General features: G+C 34.6%; 1 protein-coding gene across 1 annotated transcript in view; it reads right to left on the bottom strand.

The window, feature by feature from the left end:
- Positions 1 to 1,655: 1,655 nt before the first annotated feature.
- LOC144978481 (microtubule-associated protein 1 light chain 3 alpha-like) overlaps positions 1,656 to 17,500 on the bottom strand; it is a 15,982-nt gene continuing 137 nt past the window's right edge. The window contains exons 1-4 of the mRNA XM_078924624.1: positions 17,449 to 17,500; positions 12,004 to 12,059; positions 10,212 to 10,318; positions 1,656 to 6,845 (exon numbers count right to left, since the gene is read on the bottom strand). The exon at positions 17,449 to 17,500 is cut by the window's right edge and continues 137 nt beyond it. Coding sequence (XP_078780750.1) covers positions 6,686 to 6,845; positions 10,212 to 10,318; positions 12,004 to 12,059; positions 17,449 to 17,491 — 366 coding nt within the window. The 5' untranslated portion in view covers positions 17,492 to 17,500 and the 3' untranslated portion in view covers positions 1,656 to 6,685. The remainder of the gene's footprint in view (positions 6,846 to 10,211; positions 10,319 to 12,003; positions 12,060 to 17,448) is intronic.

The raw sequence follows: 17,500 nt of genomic DNA, 5'->3' as shown, positions 1-17,500 counted from the left end.
AGTATATAACAGAGAGATGATTTAAAATGCAAAACAAGGATACTATACATTTGACTGTCCCAAATTTCATCTCCCATCTAGGGTATCCGACCAGGGCCAGGACAAAACCTAGTAATCTCATCCCAGGACAAAGACAGAAAGCATGTTGTAAAACAGATAAAGGGGTATAGGAAACAGTAAGTGCCTCCCTCCCTCCCCACTATGGGAGGTCAGGAATCCCATCCAGAATAGTACCTTATTAAGACAACTGTGTGGACCGGTGAATGGAAGACCAACGTTTCGGTGTCCAAGGGGAATTTCACAATAATGGGCACAATGGCGAGAGCGGTCAACATAAACACATTTCTTAATATCCTGGATGACATAGATGGTGTTAGGGTTTTTATATTAACGTGCTCAGGGCGCTTTACAATGAGTCCCCCCCCCCCCCCCTAGCCAACAGTCCCCCTTAACATGTAGGACGAGACATGACGATATGAGAATTTTTTTCAGAGAGAATCAAAGATGTTATTGCACTCATATTATACCTGAGTGCAGTGAAAGTGAGTAAAGAGCCTTTTTTCCAAGGACTCAACCATGCGCCGCTTAGAACAGGACTCGAACCCTGGACCCTCCAATCCGAGGAGACCACCGCACAAATAGAAAAAGGAAAATAATATTGCGAGTATTTGTTGTTTTTAAGGGTTTTATGGCTCCACATTTAGGACATATCAGCGCCAGTAGAAAGGAAGAAAATGGCATAGTAAAAAGTTATAGAATTACAAATAAAGTACCCAAGAAAAAGGAAGACAAAGGGGAGTGAGTTCAAATAGGGAAGAGGTGTAGATTCCACGAGCACATTCTATCAGTATACTTAGTTTGAGGTCATCTAAACGTCTCATCCTGACAAAAGCACAAGAGGAACACACTCAAATGGTTAAAAATCATACATATGTAAAACTTGTTTTGTTTTTGTTTTTAAGGGTTTTACGGCGCTTGCAACACATTTAGGTTATATCAGCGCCAGTAAAAAGGAAGAAAATGGGATAGTCGAAAGTTCTAGAATTACAATTAAAGCACCCAAGAGAGAGTAAGACAAAGGGGAATTGTGAACAAATAGGAATCAGATGTAGATTCCAAGAGCATACCATCAATGTACTTAGCTTGAGATCACCTATAAGTCTCATCCGGACACAAGCACAAAATCCAACAAGGAGGAATACACTCAGATGCTTACATCATACATTAAAAGCAAATATAATAATACATAACAGAGAGATGATTTACAAGGAAAAAAATATCATCTCTCAAAACAATAACTATGCATTTGACTGTTTCCCTCCCAGCCAGGACTCCGGCCCGGGCCAGGACAAAACCAAGTAATCTCATTCCAAGACAAAGACAGAAAGCATGTTGGAAAACAGATATAAGGGGATAGAAGACACAGTATGTACCCCCTGCCCGCTATGGGAGGTCAGGATCCCCACCCAGCATATGTAAAACAAAAATATACTGTGCATAACATAGAGATGATTTAGAAGAAAAAAAATATCATCTCCCAAAATTCCAACTATACATTTGACTGAATCTCTTCCAGCCAGGGCCAGGATAAAACCAAGTAATCTCACTCTTAGAAAAAGACAGAAACATGTTGGAAAACAAACAATACCCAAATGTTAATTTTGAATGAGAATTTTATTCAATATAATGTGATGTAATAATTCAGTAATCTCTCTCTCTCTCTCTCTCTCACACACACACACACTTTTCAGTTGTGTTCATATTAGGAAAACATGCAAAGATCATGCGGTGAAAAAAAAAGTAAATCCATTTTTAAAAATTATTCCGACAACGTAGATAGCATTGTCTTAATCAAAATACTAAAAGAAAGCAATTTTTTAATCTTCTTTAATCCCGACTCTTTCAATCCCAGCCCCCCACCCCCGCCCGCCATAAATGTTTCATTTCTGATTGAAACAGTTGTGTGGCATCGTGTTTGTCATTGATTTTCGTTAATTTCTCGGTTGTTCCCTTTATACCCACATGACTTCCATAAACAAAGTCGATAAATCTGTCATAGATTCGTTTATAATATATACAATTGTTGCCGTTTATCTTAAAAAATGTCGTTCTTTATTTATTTCCTATTGTTTCGGTGTGTTTTTTTTTGTTTGTTTGTTTTTATTCCATTTTTATCTGTTTGTTTGTTTATGTATTTTTATTTGGTTGAAACCGTACTATACCTGTTAATACAAATATACATTTTATTATATTTGGTTATCATAATGAAAATGGAATCCATGAATGAAATAATACAGCGATGGTTGCCTTAAACTTAACAACAATACACACCCTTTAGTGATTAAAGTAAATCGCTATGTTGTTTTTTGTTGTTTTTTTTGTTTGCTTTCTTTTTTTTTTTTATCTAACCATATGTGAAAAACTAGGATTTTTACAGAGAGAGCAATAACATCATTGCAACAATGGTTTCAATGAAGCAAGAGTCAATCAGTGTTATTGTACTATTCCAACTAATATTAAACCGAATCTCACAAGAAAAAGTAAATCTGTAAATGAAAAGACTTATTAAATAAGCATGAGAATACACAAATTTCAGAAATATTTCTTGTGCGTAGCCGAATTTTAAAAATATATATCTAGAACGTAAAGGAATATGATGATAGTGTTACAATTAGATCATCAAAAAAGGACCCTGTTGTCAATGATCAATCAATGCTACACATTTCTTATGCTACACAATAATTAATACATACATACATACATACGTTATCCCAAAACCCATCACTGAAATCTATAACTATAAATAAAGAAGCAGTAAATGGAAAAAGCTGTGCCATGCCATATTCATATTGTAGATATGTATTTCCAAACTCTTACATAATTATACTGCTGCATCCCTGAATGTTGCACTTTTGTCACGTTTTCTTGAGACCTGTTTTAGCATTCATGTTGAGTTTATAACTCAGCTATTACATCTCTTGTAAAATATATCTCTCCGCTGATTTGTACTTGTTTGTATCCATACAAGGACAAGATATCTTCCAAGGAGTAGCACAGTAAAACCTCAATACACTGTCAACCTTGCTCATCGCCAAATTAATGGTAAACATGAACAGCATGAACTTTATTCGATATACCATCAGCTGTGCTAATGTTCCAAATATGGCGTGTAAGTTGAGTGTAAGAAGATTTACTATTAATAATGTTCTACAAACTTGAGTGCAAATATCACTCTTCAGCTTCTTTTTTTTTTATCAACTATTCAATTACCGTCTGATTACTATGCAAAACCAAATTCAAGGAAAGCAAAAATAAAACAAAAAGATGTAATTTGTGTATTGTCCTTTTGTTTTTGTTTTTTTTAATGCTTTTTTTTTTTGTTTTGTTATTATTTTTTGTTTTTGTAAATTTTGTATTACTTATAGCGTAGCAAGGTATAAGAACAAATAATAATAATAAATAAATAATTAATAAAAAACCACACAAAAAAAACCACAAAGAAACATCCATTAGTAATGCGAATTATTTAGAACTAGATACACATAGTAGTAGTAGATCCGTAAAGCTTATGAAAATAATCAATTTATTCTTTTTCAATTAACAAAAAACTTTAAGTAAGAGAAATAAAAACAGTCGAGCAATGTCCATGAAAAACGATTGATTCTGATCATATCGAAAAATAACAAACATATGCTGCTGCACCTGATGGGTGTACAAATTATGTAAATACAGAATAACAATGCACACAACCTATTTTCTTTTCATCAGTTTTATATCTTTATACATTTATCCCAACATCTTCCTAGGAAACAAGTAAGCTATTAAAAAGAGTTACATGCTTTGATATGTTTACTTATGTGAAAGCGTTTGCATTGCCTGTACCTATTCAGTATATTTTTTTCTATAGTGATACCTATAAATGGTGAATTATGAGGAAAAGAAGAGAACGTTTGATTTGTTTTTACTTCTATTTTCAGACAAACAATTTTTTTTTTGTTTTAAACTTTGTTGACAAGAGTTGTTTTTTTCAGCTTTGCATCATGTACCTATCTGACAAACTTGTCGAGCAACTTTACAAAACACAACTCGATCTCTCATTTATGATTTTAAAATATTAAAAAACCCATCATCTAAACGTCTTTTTGAATCGTTGATTTTTAATTCTTGGACTGCAATATCAGTGGGATTTTTTGTTCTTTATTTAATATACTCATTTTTAAAAAGCTTAATCCATTTGAAAATATTTTTTTTTTTAATTCGAAAGATAGAAGAAGCAAGTCCAGATTTTTAATAATGCCTTTCAAATGTAGATTAAAGACAAAACAAACATTAAAAAATATATCTATGACAGTGATCAAAGTTCAATTCCATTATCGGATTGTCTAGAATGATATAAAAAATATGTGTGATTCTAAGAAATTGGTAGGAAGGATTCAAACGTATCCTATATGTCCTACTCTTGGCAAACTTGAGAAGATACAACCTATGGAATCGTAAAAAGAAAGCACTCGAACGATCCAAAACTAAAGGCTTTTTTTTTTCTTTTAGAAAATATTTAAAATCTGAAAATTTGCATGCAGATAGTTTTGAATGACAGTGGTTATGTACCAGTTTTAAAGCAAATCAAAGCTTTCCATTAATTAAGATGTCCCAATTCATAATATTGATGGATGTTTCTTAAAATTAAAGCACTCTTATTTATGTCAAACAATAAAAAATTAAAAAACCTTAAAATCGTAAACAAATACAGCAATACTATGAGTATGAGGCTATTGTTAAATTTGAAAAAGAAAATATGTTGTTTTGACCCTCTTATAATAGCAACGTAAATTAGTACAGAGAGAGAATATTTGCTTCAGATCGCAGAAAGATAGAAGTGAATAACTTAGACCTTTTTGGACTAGTTCCATCTCTTTCCGAGAAATGGAATAAGCTGTTCAATAACACCACTTAAGTCATGAATAAGAGCTTTAAACATGTTATGACTTTAATTCTTAGAATGCCTTTTACTATTTCATAAGAGTAACAACAACAACAACAAAAACAATAATAATACAACATCACCAAAACTTAATAAGGTAAAATAAATGAATATATTTAGCTTTTGAATTTGTGATAATAAAACAACTATTGTGCAATACACAAAATCCACCAATATCCAAAGGGCAAAACATTGGAATATAGGAGCATTGAAAGACAGAAAGTAAGGGATAAAGAAAGCTTTCACTGCAAGGAAACTACAGACCTAAAAACATATACAGAATGTGAATAAGCAAGACAGAGCGGAATAAACAAAAGAATGAGAGCTCCTAACAACATTCATAATTCGGATGATGAGTGCTGTTAAATTGTAACCCATCGCCTTAATCTGACATAATGTTAGGATAACCCAGAGATGCCTAATAATGATAATAAATAACATTTCTATAGCACATAATCATGACCATGTCATGATTTATGCACTTTACAAAGGGAATATCATGACATAAAATCAAATATTTGTAACGATAATATAAAATGGCCTAAAATTGATCTTAAGGTCAAAATAATTGAAATTGATTTAAATTTAAATGGGTTATTTTTTGTTGGTGTATTTTATTTATTTTTTAGATTTTAAAACTACATTTAATCTCAATATAACCATAATATTGATGTGGATTTCCTAATTTAGACTTAAAATTCAAGTTTCATGGTCTTCTTCAACCAGACAAACTGTCAAACTAAATCAGTGGGGAATAAATGTAAAAGGAAGTAAAATTTAACCTATTAATCATTGTGCATTGGAAAATCATGTCTTTTTTTTTTTTTTTTGGTTATTATGAGAAAACTGAAGATCAGTCATGAGCTATTACATATATACGTACTTACAAACTTACAAATTAACAAATTTAAAATTTCACTAAAAAAAACAACATATACATATATCCATATATAGCGATATAATCTTTACTTTGTACCTAGAAGGTACCAAGTTCGATTCTTGTGTGAATTGTCTTGAGCAAGTCACCCAACCTTGACTAAGCTTGCAAAACTGCACGTTGGCTGATAGATGGCTTATTCTAATATTCATTTGGAATAGACCCCTAAGGAAAAATTTCCCCTTAGGAATAATCAAGAGGAATTTCATCATTTTTTATTTTTCATTTTACATTTTAAAGAACAAAACTAGGACTTTGGTTGGGTGATATTACGAATCTCCCCACCTCCTTTCTATCCCTTCACCAAATGTAATAACTCTAGAAATTACATGAACAAAACAAAAATTGTATTAATTCTATATGTGACTCTTCGCCCCAAAATGGTATTAAGTCGAGTTGGTTAAGATGTTGAAAGTTGAATTTATAGCCAGAAATATCAGACTCGTGTTGAGTTTGTATGTTTTATTGAGGAGAATGGATACCATATTTTAGAGTGCTAATGCCAATAATTTATATTTTAGACCAGTTTAACATTTAATTCGGCTTTTAAGCATGTAGTTCGTTCCGACATAATATGTTTTCAGACGATGGGTCACATATCATGAACATGCTAATTGTTATCATTCTGAATAATGCATGAACAAACCAAATGTAAGGGCTCTATGTAATACAGAAAAGAAACAATTGCATGATTCTATGTATTACATGAACAAAACAACTGCATGACTTTATACAATACATGAACAAACATAGATCAGTTGGGCACTTTAGCCAAATGACTCCTGAGCAACGTAAACCACATACAGAAAACCGTCTTCATCTTTGTCTTTCTCGTAGACTTCAGCAAGGGGAGTTGAACAGCTCACCATACTTCTATTTTGGACCAGTAGATATAACGTTTGACTTGACGAGAGATGTAAACGGCGCCTGGAATATAGGGAAAATATAAAGCTCATTAGTTTTCTTGACAAGAAGCTTCAATATGACGATCTGCATTTAAGATTGCCCCTTATCAAAATAAAGCTTTTGAGTAAAGAAACTGGAACAATTGGATACCGTTTTGAAAAATACTAAGAAAAAAAAAATACCGGCAATGTGTCAAAGTCCAGGCAATTTTATTCTTTTAACCCAAAAATAACTTCACTTTCTGTTTAATGAACATATTCATCACATCCAAAAAGATCTTAGATTAAACTGAGTGAACTGTCTTGAATATCTATAAAGTGAAGTTATTCAAGCGTGACATAGGAAAATAATGGACAAAATAATAATAATAATAATAATAATAATAATAATAAAAATAATAATAATAATAATAATAATAATAATAATAATAATAATAATAATAGTATTAATCTTAATGATCATAATAATAATAAAATATATATTTATTGAGATAAGATCATGTGACAGCAAAACAAAGAACGCTTTTCTAACAGGGCAAGGAAATATTCTGAACAACCTTTGAAATTGTTCATAGCTTTTCATCCTTTGAAAGTTGTGGGTGGTATAATTTGTAGCATTGAAATAACATTTTAGATTCAGGAATATTCTCATTGACAAAATATCACTGCAACTGAAAAAGAACTTAGCACATTCCTATTTTTGATATTAAATCAGAGTTACTTAAAATTTTATCCTGAACTAAGAAAAAAAATAAAAAAAAAAAAATATAAAAACCCTTGAATTAGATTGGCAATTGTAACGCTTCAGTACAGATTTGAGGAGTATTCTTGTACTCAACAATTTCTTGAGAGGGGCATTTCTTGTAATGGTAATAATTACTGTGATGAATATAATCATTGATGGATTTAAAGTACTAACACTGGATTTTCCAGACACAATGCCTTTTGTCAAACAGTGCAGCAATGATAAGCATAACCAGTAATCACTACATGGGTGGCAATGATTACACTATTGTGGTCTCAGTATTGTGTATTAAAATAGGAGCTGCTTACACATTAGAGGGCTGTTAAAGAATACAAACAAACCAAAAAAAAAATAAAACCTGAATGAAGACATAAAATTTATTTAAGTAACAGGACTGCATTATCCAACTTAAGTGCAAATGATTACATGATTATAAATGTGCAAGTACAAAATTTGGTTCCATGTGAATGGCTGCAAACAACCCCCCCCCCCCCCCCCCCAAAAAAAAATGCCTTGTAATTGGCATTTAGAATTTTGAAAAACATGTCAATGCTCAATTCATTATATTGTATTATGGCAATGTGGTCTTTCGGATCGAAAAGTCCTGAGTCTGAGTTCCACTCTGAGCGGTGCATAGTTAAGTCCTTGAGTCTTTACTCACAATCTCTCACAGTACTCGGGTGTAAAACGAGTACCTGTCATTAACAGCATTATCTTTGTTGGAAATATGTAATATCGCCAAACAGGCATCAAGTCTCTTTCTACATGTTAAGTATTGCTGTTGGCAAGGGACTCTTTGTAAATGTTTTGAGCACGTCTAATGGATATTGCGCAATACAAAAGCTCAAGTTTTTTAACAGGGTGTCCAGGGAAATCCAAACTTAAAATTTCCTACCTAGAAGTGAAATTTCCTACCAAGTGTTTTATCAATTCTTGCCATACCCACAGTGTTCTATACGCTTAAAAAGACAATCCTACTTAAAATAGGTTTTACCACCTCAATACAATCCATATTTCAAAGTAAGAGCAGAGGTGAAAATGACTGGTCACAAAAAGGAGGAAATTTCTCAGCGCACAGATCATGACTCATCCATGCGACTATAATCTATAGATTTCTTGACAACATTCGGAGAAATTTCAAAAGTTTAAAAACTGACAGCAAAATATAAAATATCTACTTAGAGAATGGTACCATGTGATTATACAATGTCAAGAGCCACCACCCACCCCCATTTTCACTTTTTAAAAATACTCTTATGAATTGTTGGTAGGGATGATGATGTGATGGTAGTTGTAGTAGTAGTAGTGAAGTGGTGGTGGTGGTAGGAAAAATGATGGTATAGTGGTTGTAGTAATAGTGGTAGTGTTAGGGATAGTGATGTGGTGGTTGTTCTAGCAGTGGTGGTAGGCATGGTGATGTGGTGGTGGTTGGAGTAGTTGTGGTGGTGGGTATGATGACGTGGTAGACGTGGTAGTTGTAGTGATGGTATGGGATGTGGTAGTGGTGGTTTGTTTTGTTTTTAAGGGTTTTACGGCGCTTGCAACACATTAAGGTCATATCAGCGCCAGTAAAAAGGAAGAAAATGGGATAGTAAAAAGTTCTAGAATTACAATTTAAGCAGCCAAGAGAAAGTAAGACATAGGGAAACTGGGAACAAATAGGGATCAGATGTAGATTCCAAGAGTATACCACCAATGCACTTAGTTTGAGATCACTTATAAGTCTCATCCGGACACAAGCACAAAATCCAACAAAGAAGAATACACTCAAATGCTTGCATTATACATTAAAAATAACAAATATAATAACACATAACAGAGAGATGATTTACAAGGAAAAAAATATCATCTCCCAAAACAAAAATTATGCATTTGACTGTTTCCCTCCCAGCTAGGACTCCGGCCAAAACCAAGTATTCTCAATCCAAGACAAAGATAGAAAGCATGTTGGAAAACAGATATAAGGGGATAGAAGACACAGTATGTACCCCCCTGCCCACTATGGGAGGTCAGGATCCCCACCCAGGTAGTGGTGGTGATGGGGATGATGATGTGGTGGTGGTGACAGGGATGATGATGTGGTGGCAGTTGTAGTAGTAAAATAAAACTTTGTGCACAGCAGTTGTCCTTCATACATTTGATATCTCATTTTAAGCAAGAAATTCCTCGTTTTTCTCATTTTACAGGAAATTTCACCCTCAATCTCATTTTTTCCAACATTTCCGACCAAACATGAAATTTCCGACCAATTTCCAACTTTCCGACTTCCCTGGACACCCTGTTTAAGCACATAGAGTCCAAGCATCAGTAACACACTTTATAGTCACCCGGAACAACTACAAAAGACGTCTAACTTCTACGTCATGGCACAAGACCGAAGGGCTAGAGCTCAGGTGCTCGCTGCTTCGGATAAGTAAGTAAGTAAGTTTAAAGCAAATAGAGAATGACGTTGTTATGGTTATGCGCTATAGAAATCTATTTATTATTTATAAAATAAAAAATATGAGATAAGGAAAGCATACATAAGGGAACTGTCTAAGGAATTTTATTGTTTTTTTCCTTTAACAAGAATTTTACTTTTTGACATATCTTTTTACTCTTTCACTTTGGATCAAGGTATTTTAGCTAAATAAAGAAACAGACCTGATAATTTTAGTCACATCACTCATGTTGAGATGGTCAGGAATTAGAAATTTGCTCTTATCCATCATAGGAAGCACCTTTTCTCTGTAATGCCTTTCTATTATCACCTGCATTTCACAATGAGTACAAACAAAGAAAATGATTAATAAATAGATAATGTTAAGTACCTACTAGTTAAACTTCTTCTAGTCCACAACTGCTACTAATACATGTATCAGCGGACAACCTATTTTCTCATAGAAGACTGAAAGAAGGAATAATTTTTTATATGTATAGTAAAATAAAGGAAGTAAAAATGACTCTTATAAAAAAAAAAAAAACCAAAGTTTTGCTTTGTTTTGTATCTTTCTTAAGAGTCATTTTTACTCCCTTTATTTCACTACACATTTTATTGACTCATTTAGGCACCTCTAGATTTTCGTAATAATTTTACAACCAAGTGTAACATTTCGAGTTCAAACACCAGGTCTGTAAGATTCCTGTACAACACGATGTCTATAGAATTCAAACATCAAGGAGTTCAGTGTAAGAGCACTTGCTTCACCAGTGAAGGGACTGGTATCAATGTGTTGTCAGTAATTGTTGACTGATTGTATGTTTGGTTTTAAGGGTTTTATGGCGCTTGTTACAAGTGTATGTCATATCAGTGCCAGTAAAAATAAAAGAAAAAGAAAATGGGATAGTCAAAAAAAATCCCGAATCACAATTGGAGCTAAGTGGTCTAGTGGTATGACACTCACTTTTGGATCGGAAGGTCCTGGGTTTGAGCCTCACTCGTTGCATAGTTGAGTCCTTGGAGAAGGCTCTTTACGCACATTCTCTCACCATACTCAGGTGTAAAATGAGTACCTGGCCGTTAACAGCACTGTCTCTGTAAAAAAAAAATGGTAATATCGCCTAACAGGCGTCATGCATGTCCTGTCCTGCTGTTGGCCAGGGACCCCTTGTAAATCGCAAGCACATTAAGTGGATATTGCGCTATATAAAACCTCAATTTGAATTAAATTAAAAGCACCCAAGAAAAAGTAAGAAGACACCCCTGTCAACTCAACGATGGCTTGCTGGGTCTGTTTGAACTAGTGGACGGTATTTCATGATAGACTAACATCAAAGGGTAGCAGGCAATTGTTACGCTCATCTAATGCAATGCATACCGGGATAAACTCTGGTTACCAGCGCTTTTGGCACTGAAGGACTATTTCAGAGAAAAATGGAACACCATTTTGTATAGTTAAGTCTATCTACACTTGAAACATCTGAACTAACAGGGTGATATAAAAGTTTCATATTTTTGTTTTTTTTAAATCAAATTTTGTTCTTTGTTTAAAAACTCTTTTCCTTTACCTAATTTACTATCCCTCTTCATCAATCACAAAAATATATCAAAACAAAACATTCAATTCTTCTAAACTGAACATCAAATGTCAAATTTCAATTGCTAAATGCATTAAGGGCAGCGTGGTTCAGCTTCACTGTCTTTGCTTTGCACCCGGAAGGTCCCAAGTTTGATCACCCACCATTGCGCTGTGTGTGAGGCCTTGAGTAAGTCACCTCACCCTGGCTCAATTTGCAGCGCTGCACTGTGGCTGACTCCTGAGTAATTCCATTCTTCCCTTGGCTAGACCCTAGAGAGAAATTTCCTTATTTTTTTATTTTATTCTATTATAGTTGTGGTTATATTTTCAAGCTAAAACTTTGCATGTGCACAATCTTTCATAATTGCTTAAAGAAACTTGAATTCAAATAATGTCAAATGATTAATCAATCTAAAAAAAAAAAAAATAGTACTTACAGGAATTTTGTTTTGGTGTGCACTGCGTACAGCCTCAACATCTTTGCACCTTTCAGCTGTTAAAGTAAAAATAAGTAAATATTAAACAATACCAAAAGTCCATGATGTTTATAAGAAAACAACTCTGCCTTTTCATTTTGATGTAAAATTCAATTAGAGACAAGACTGATATGTTCCTTACATCATAGTGATTACTTTTCTTCTTACACCTTTACTCCAACCAAATGGCAATGAGCTGTAAATCTTATAATAACATTTGCACAGCTCTAAAAGTAAAAAAAGAAGCAATGACCCAAGGACTTTTTAAATTGAGCAAAAAGTATTATTCAATAAAATCCCCCCCCCCCCCCCAACACACACACACACAAAAGGCCACAAGCAACAAGCATGTGTTTCAAATCATCTTCACCATGACACTCTTAAAATTTATGAAGAATGACCTCCTTCTATGGTGTTCTTATGAAAACATTTTGAATATGATGGGAACTGAGATTAACAGTTATCTGACAAATCCATTTGCTTTTGGCGGAAAACAGACTAGATCTGAAATCATCTTCTTTGACAGGAGGCCCATTTTTGTCAATTTTCATCTTTTATCTACAAATAAGTGTCATATATCATTTTAAAGCTTGAAATATGAGGATTCAGAATTTGTAAAAAATTATGAGCAGGAGACGATTATGTAACTTTAAAAAGTAGGTCAATCAATGGTGACCCTGATTTACATGGAAATGCAAAATGAAAAGAAATGTTAACAATCTGAAGTGACAAATGAATGAAAATACATGTGCACAGGTCCAATTGTTTTAAGTAAATAATAAACAGAATATTTTTTGTACTTTGTATTGAAACTAACTTTATTATACAAGGGGAATAATTACATGAGACATAAAAAAAGCTAGATTTGGCATTTGAGCACTATTTACTTTCATCTTGTGTTAAATGTCACTTGATATTAACTGATTTGGGACACAAATTACCACAAATTACAAATTGCCAGACAGGTGTCTGCCAATGACCGTTTTTCTTTATAGACAGACATGTCTGGCAATAACGACAGCCGTGGAGGAAGGCCTTCCGAAAGCTCCTCATGCTAGCATTTCTTTCAATTTGTACTTTCATCGTGAATCTTATATCATGCGTTTATATATTCATTTTGTCAGTATATGGTAGCATTTTAAGAACTCTAGAACAAACCTTGATAGATTAATGAAAGTTACTTTCCTTTATACTACCATTGTTTTGGTTTTCCGCCTCCATTTTGTTTTGTGATATAATGAAAGCAGTCCTAGGGTTAGCTCGAGGTTGGAGGATTTTTTTTTCTATTCGGTTTAGTCATTGTCATAACGCTGTGATTATCCCCAGACACATATTTGAAACTCCGCTCTTTTAAACAATTATCCACATTCTTGAATATGGATTGTTTCCAAATGCACATAGAAATAAGGAAAGTTAATAAAATATCTATAAAAACATAAAATTAACCAACATTAAATCAGTTCTTACTACATATACACAATATGCGTCGACTTTGAAGTGGGTGTCATGGTCGAATGGTTTAGTTGTCTGCCCTGGAAGTTTTAACAGAATCGACGTTGTGGGTTCAAATCCTGGTTCCGACACTTTTTTTTTTTTTTTTTAATTCCGTCTTCTTTTTACAGAACGGTGCAAGGGATAAATGTCCCATCCATCCTCCCCCACCTAGTTATTAGTCATTTTCTTTGTTTGTACTCAGTGTGAAATTTCGTTATCCCCAGACACCTGTCTGGGGATAATGACAGCCTTGTCATAAAAGTCTTAGTAAATGTGCTAGGGTGCTTGTTTTACTTCTTAGGGTGAGTTTAAAGGTACTAGTACTGACTAGTAGTACTAGGTCTTCTTTTTTCCTAGGGTTAGTTGAGGGAATATTTTTCCCTGCATTAGCCTTAGCATGAGTAGCAGTAGCATGAGGCATGACATGAGGAGCTTTCGGGAGGCCTCCCACTCCCGAAGCACAGCAAGTGACCTCTCTTCCCACCGTGGGGGGGGGGGGGGGGGGGGGGTAATAGTGGAGATCTACCTAATAGTAATCCACTTCCACACATAACAATGACAACAACGCCTGCTGCGTCGTAAATTTAGTAAATCTAGTAAGAGTAAGAGTAAGATAAATAATCGCCATAAATAATATTAATTAAGGAAAGTAGGAGTACGGTAGGGTCGTGTAGGGACGAAGATGCTCTTTTTTCGAGTCAAACAAAGTCAAAGTGCAGCCAAATCTGGTCCCAAATCTTAATAAGGAAGGCAATGGTGTCGATTCCATTCTTATCGACACAGTCAACAGTCAGCAGCGCTGCTATCACTACACCTACAACACAATCCATTGTTACGTCTTGCCCTTGCTGATGATACTTATAGGCACTTAAATGAAAATTCAGTTTTCAAATGACAGTATAAAATCTGGTTTACTATGATGCAGTATACCATCCCGATGATAAAACCGTTTGAATTTTGTCTCTAGGTTATATAGAAGCAGAATTATTCAATTTTTTATGCCTTAATATCAAATCTGAAGTTATGTCTGCAGTGGACATCAGCGTACCAAAAGTTAAAAGTAGTTCAGACAGAACTTCACCTCGGTGGATCAATCCTACAGTCTTGGCAAAACTCAAGAAAAAGAAGCAAGCTTACAAAAAGTACTTAGAAACTAGAGAGGGTGCAGACTATATTAATTACACGAGGGCCAGAAATCAAGCCAAAAGCTTATGCAGAATTGCTGTAAAGGACTATGAGAGATCTATTTCTCGTATGGCTAAAGTGAACCCGAAAAAGTTTTTTGCATATGCTAGAACAAAAACGAAGACTAAAGACGGTATTGCGGATTTGTATGATGATCATAAGACAGCCTCATCTAACATTGACAAAGCCAATATTCTTAACAAGTTCTTTAGCAGTGTATTCACCAACGAGGATCTTACTAATATACCTACATGTGAAAGAAAAAGTGTAAACAACATACTATCAGATATAGAATTCGACAAAGACACTGTAAAGAAGAAACTAGACAAACTCAATATGAACAAGTCCCCAGGACCTGACATGTTCCACCCCGCGTATTATGTCAGTTGTCAGAAGAACTCTCCGAACCATTAGCGTTACTGTTCCAAAAATCACTTGACTCAGGAACTCTTCCACCCGATTGGAAAGAAGCACAAGTTACACCGTTATTCAAGAAAGGAGACAAGAGTAATCCGGGCAATTATCGACCAGTTAGCCTCACCTCAGTGGTTTGCAAAATAATGGAGAGCATTATTAGAGACTATGTCATAACTCACCTAAAGAACAACAAGTTACTGTCTGAATGCCAACATGGCTTTGTTTCTGGCAGGTCATGTTCAACTAACCTCCTAAAGACTTTAAATGATTGGACAGAGTTTCTCGACCAAGGATCTTCGGTTGACGCAATCTACTTAGATTTTGCTAAAGCTTTTGATTCTGTTCCCCATCAAAGACGCTTAAACAAACTGGAAGCTCATGGTGTACAAGGAAATACTCTAAGCTGGATTAAGCATTTTCTAGTAGGCAGGAAACAGAGAGTTAGCGTGCAAGGCACAGTGTCAAATTGGACAGAAGTTCTTAGTGGAGTGCCACAAGGCAGCGTCTTAGGTCCAACTCTTTTCGTAATCTTCATTAATGATTTACCAAGTATTTTGTCTAGCTCATGTTCAATGTATGCCGATGATACTAAAGTATACAGAAAGGTAAACAATCTAGAAAATAGAGACAGTCTTCAGTTAGATATTGACAATCTAGTCAACTGGGCAGACGATTGGCAACTGAAGTTCAACGCTGGAAAATGCACAGTGCTACATCTTGGAACGAAAAACAAAATCTTTCACTACGATATGAGACAGCATCACTGTAGCGACAGAACAGCTCTGAATAAGTCAAAACTTGAGAAAGATTTGGGAGTACATGTTGATACTAAATTAAAATTCTCAAAGCATATAGAAACACAAGTTAATAAGGCAAACAGAATCCTTGGACTCATCAATAGATCTTTTACCTATTTAGATGCAGCAACTATGAAAATACTATTTACTGCATTAGTCAGACCCCATCTCGAGTTCAGCAACTCAGTATGGTCACCACAATTTGAGAAAGATAAGAAACTTATTGAAGGCGTGCTTCGCAGAGCAACAAAAGTAATTCCTGGGTTGAAAGATAAGCAATATGAGGATAGACTGAAACGTATTGAAATTCCAAGCATGACATACAGACGAGTACGAGGTGATATGATTGAAACATACAAGTTTACACACAGTTTGTATCAAGTCGAGAGTAAACTTTTCGTGTTTGCAAACAATGGAACCAGAGGTCATAATTACAAGCTGCATAAACCAAGGTGTAACACATCGCTTAGGCAACACTACTTTAATCAACGTGTGATCGACCGCTGGAACAGTCTCCCTGAAACGGTGACCAATGCTCCAAGTGTCAACGCCTTCAAAAATAGCTTAGATAGCCACTTAGCAGATTACATGTTTAGCATAGTTGAACCGCCCATTAAGATCCCATCAAAGGGTTAGACGTATATACAGGTCAAAAGATCTGTTAGGGTTAGGGCCTTCAATTTATCAAAAAGTTTATATATTATAGATACAGGTCAAAAGATCTGTTAGGGCTTTTTATTGACTTTTATCTCGATGAACTGAATGCCAAGATCAGCAAAGGCACAAAACGCCTAATACGCTGGAAAACTATACTATACTATACTATACTTAAAAACACCCAAAAATTACTATAGGAATCAGCCTGAAATTGGGCACCAGCTGAGTGAAAAAACGAAAGGGGATTCCCCTGAAACACTGTGACGTCACAAGGCTAGGAGCCAATGACCGTCGCTGACCACGGCAGTCCAAGCTGAAATGGCGTTACTTTGGTAGATTTTGAAATGAGTGTGATTTTATGGAATGCTCAAAGGGTATCCTGGAAGCAGTTTTGAAAGTTGAAAATGGTATCATTGGAAAGGAAAATGAATGAATTTTATGATTATTTATGTTTTAAGGGGATTTTTTCATGAATGATGATAAACGGCTTGATTTTCTTGCCCACTACAATTAAGCTATCTTTCCATTACAATATCTTCTAAATTAATTTAAGGAGGGAAATGGTAATTGTACCAAATGATAGAGCGTTCAAGTTCAATGCCCTTTATTTTGGTATTTAATTTATCCAATTTTGTAAATAAATACCAGAGATATCTCAATTTAACCAAGCCATGGTTTTAGCCTGCAGCTCACAAACGATAACTAGCGGTCACACAGGTGAATGGGAGAACTGTGACACAGATTTAGCCATTCATTTAAGTGCAATGATACTGATCACACTGATGCTGCTATGACTTGACTACTGGTGCCAGTGAGAAACATTGAATCTGACAATTAAAAGAAGAAAATAGCTTACAAAATGTTCGCCTTTGCTTGAAGCTCAATCTTTGCTCTGACATCGTGCTTTT

Source organism: Berghia stephanieae, chromosome 8 (genome assembly GCF_034508935.2).
Source record: "Berghia stephanieae isolate SIO BIC M18660-M18661 chromosome 8, UCSD_Bste_1.3, whole genome shotgun sequence".
In the NCBI taxonomy this organism is placed as follows: Eukaryota; Metazoa; Mollusca; class Gastropoda; order Nudibranchia; family Aeolidiidae; genus Berghia; species Berghia stephanieae.
Note: the sequence above shows the minus strand (reverse complement) of the source record. Positions and strands in the feature narration are given on the sequence as shown.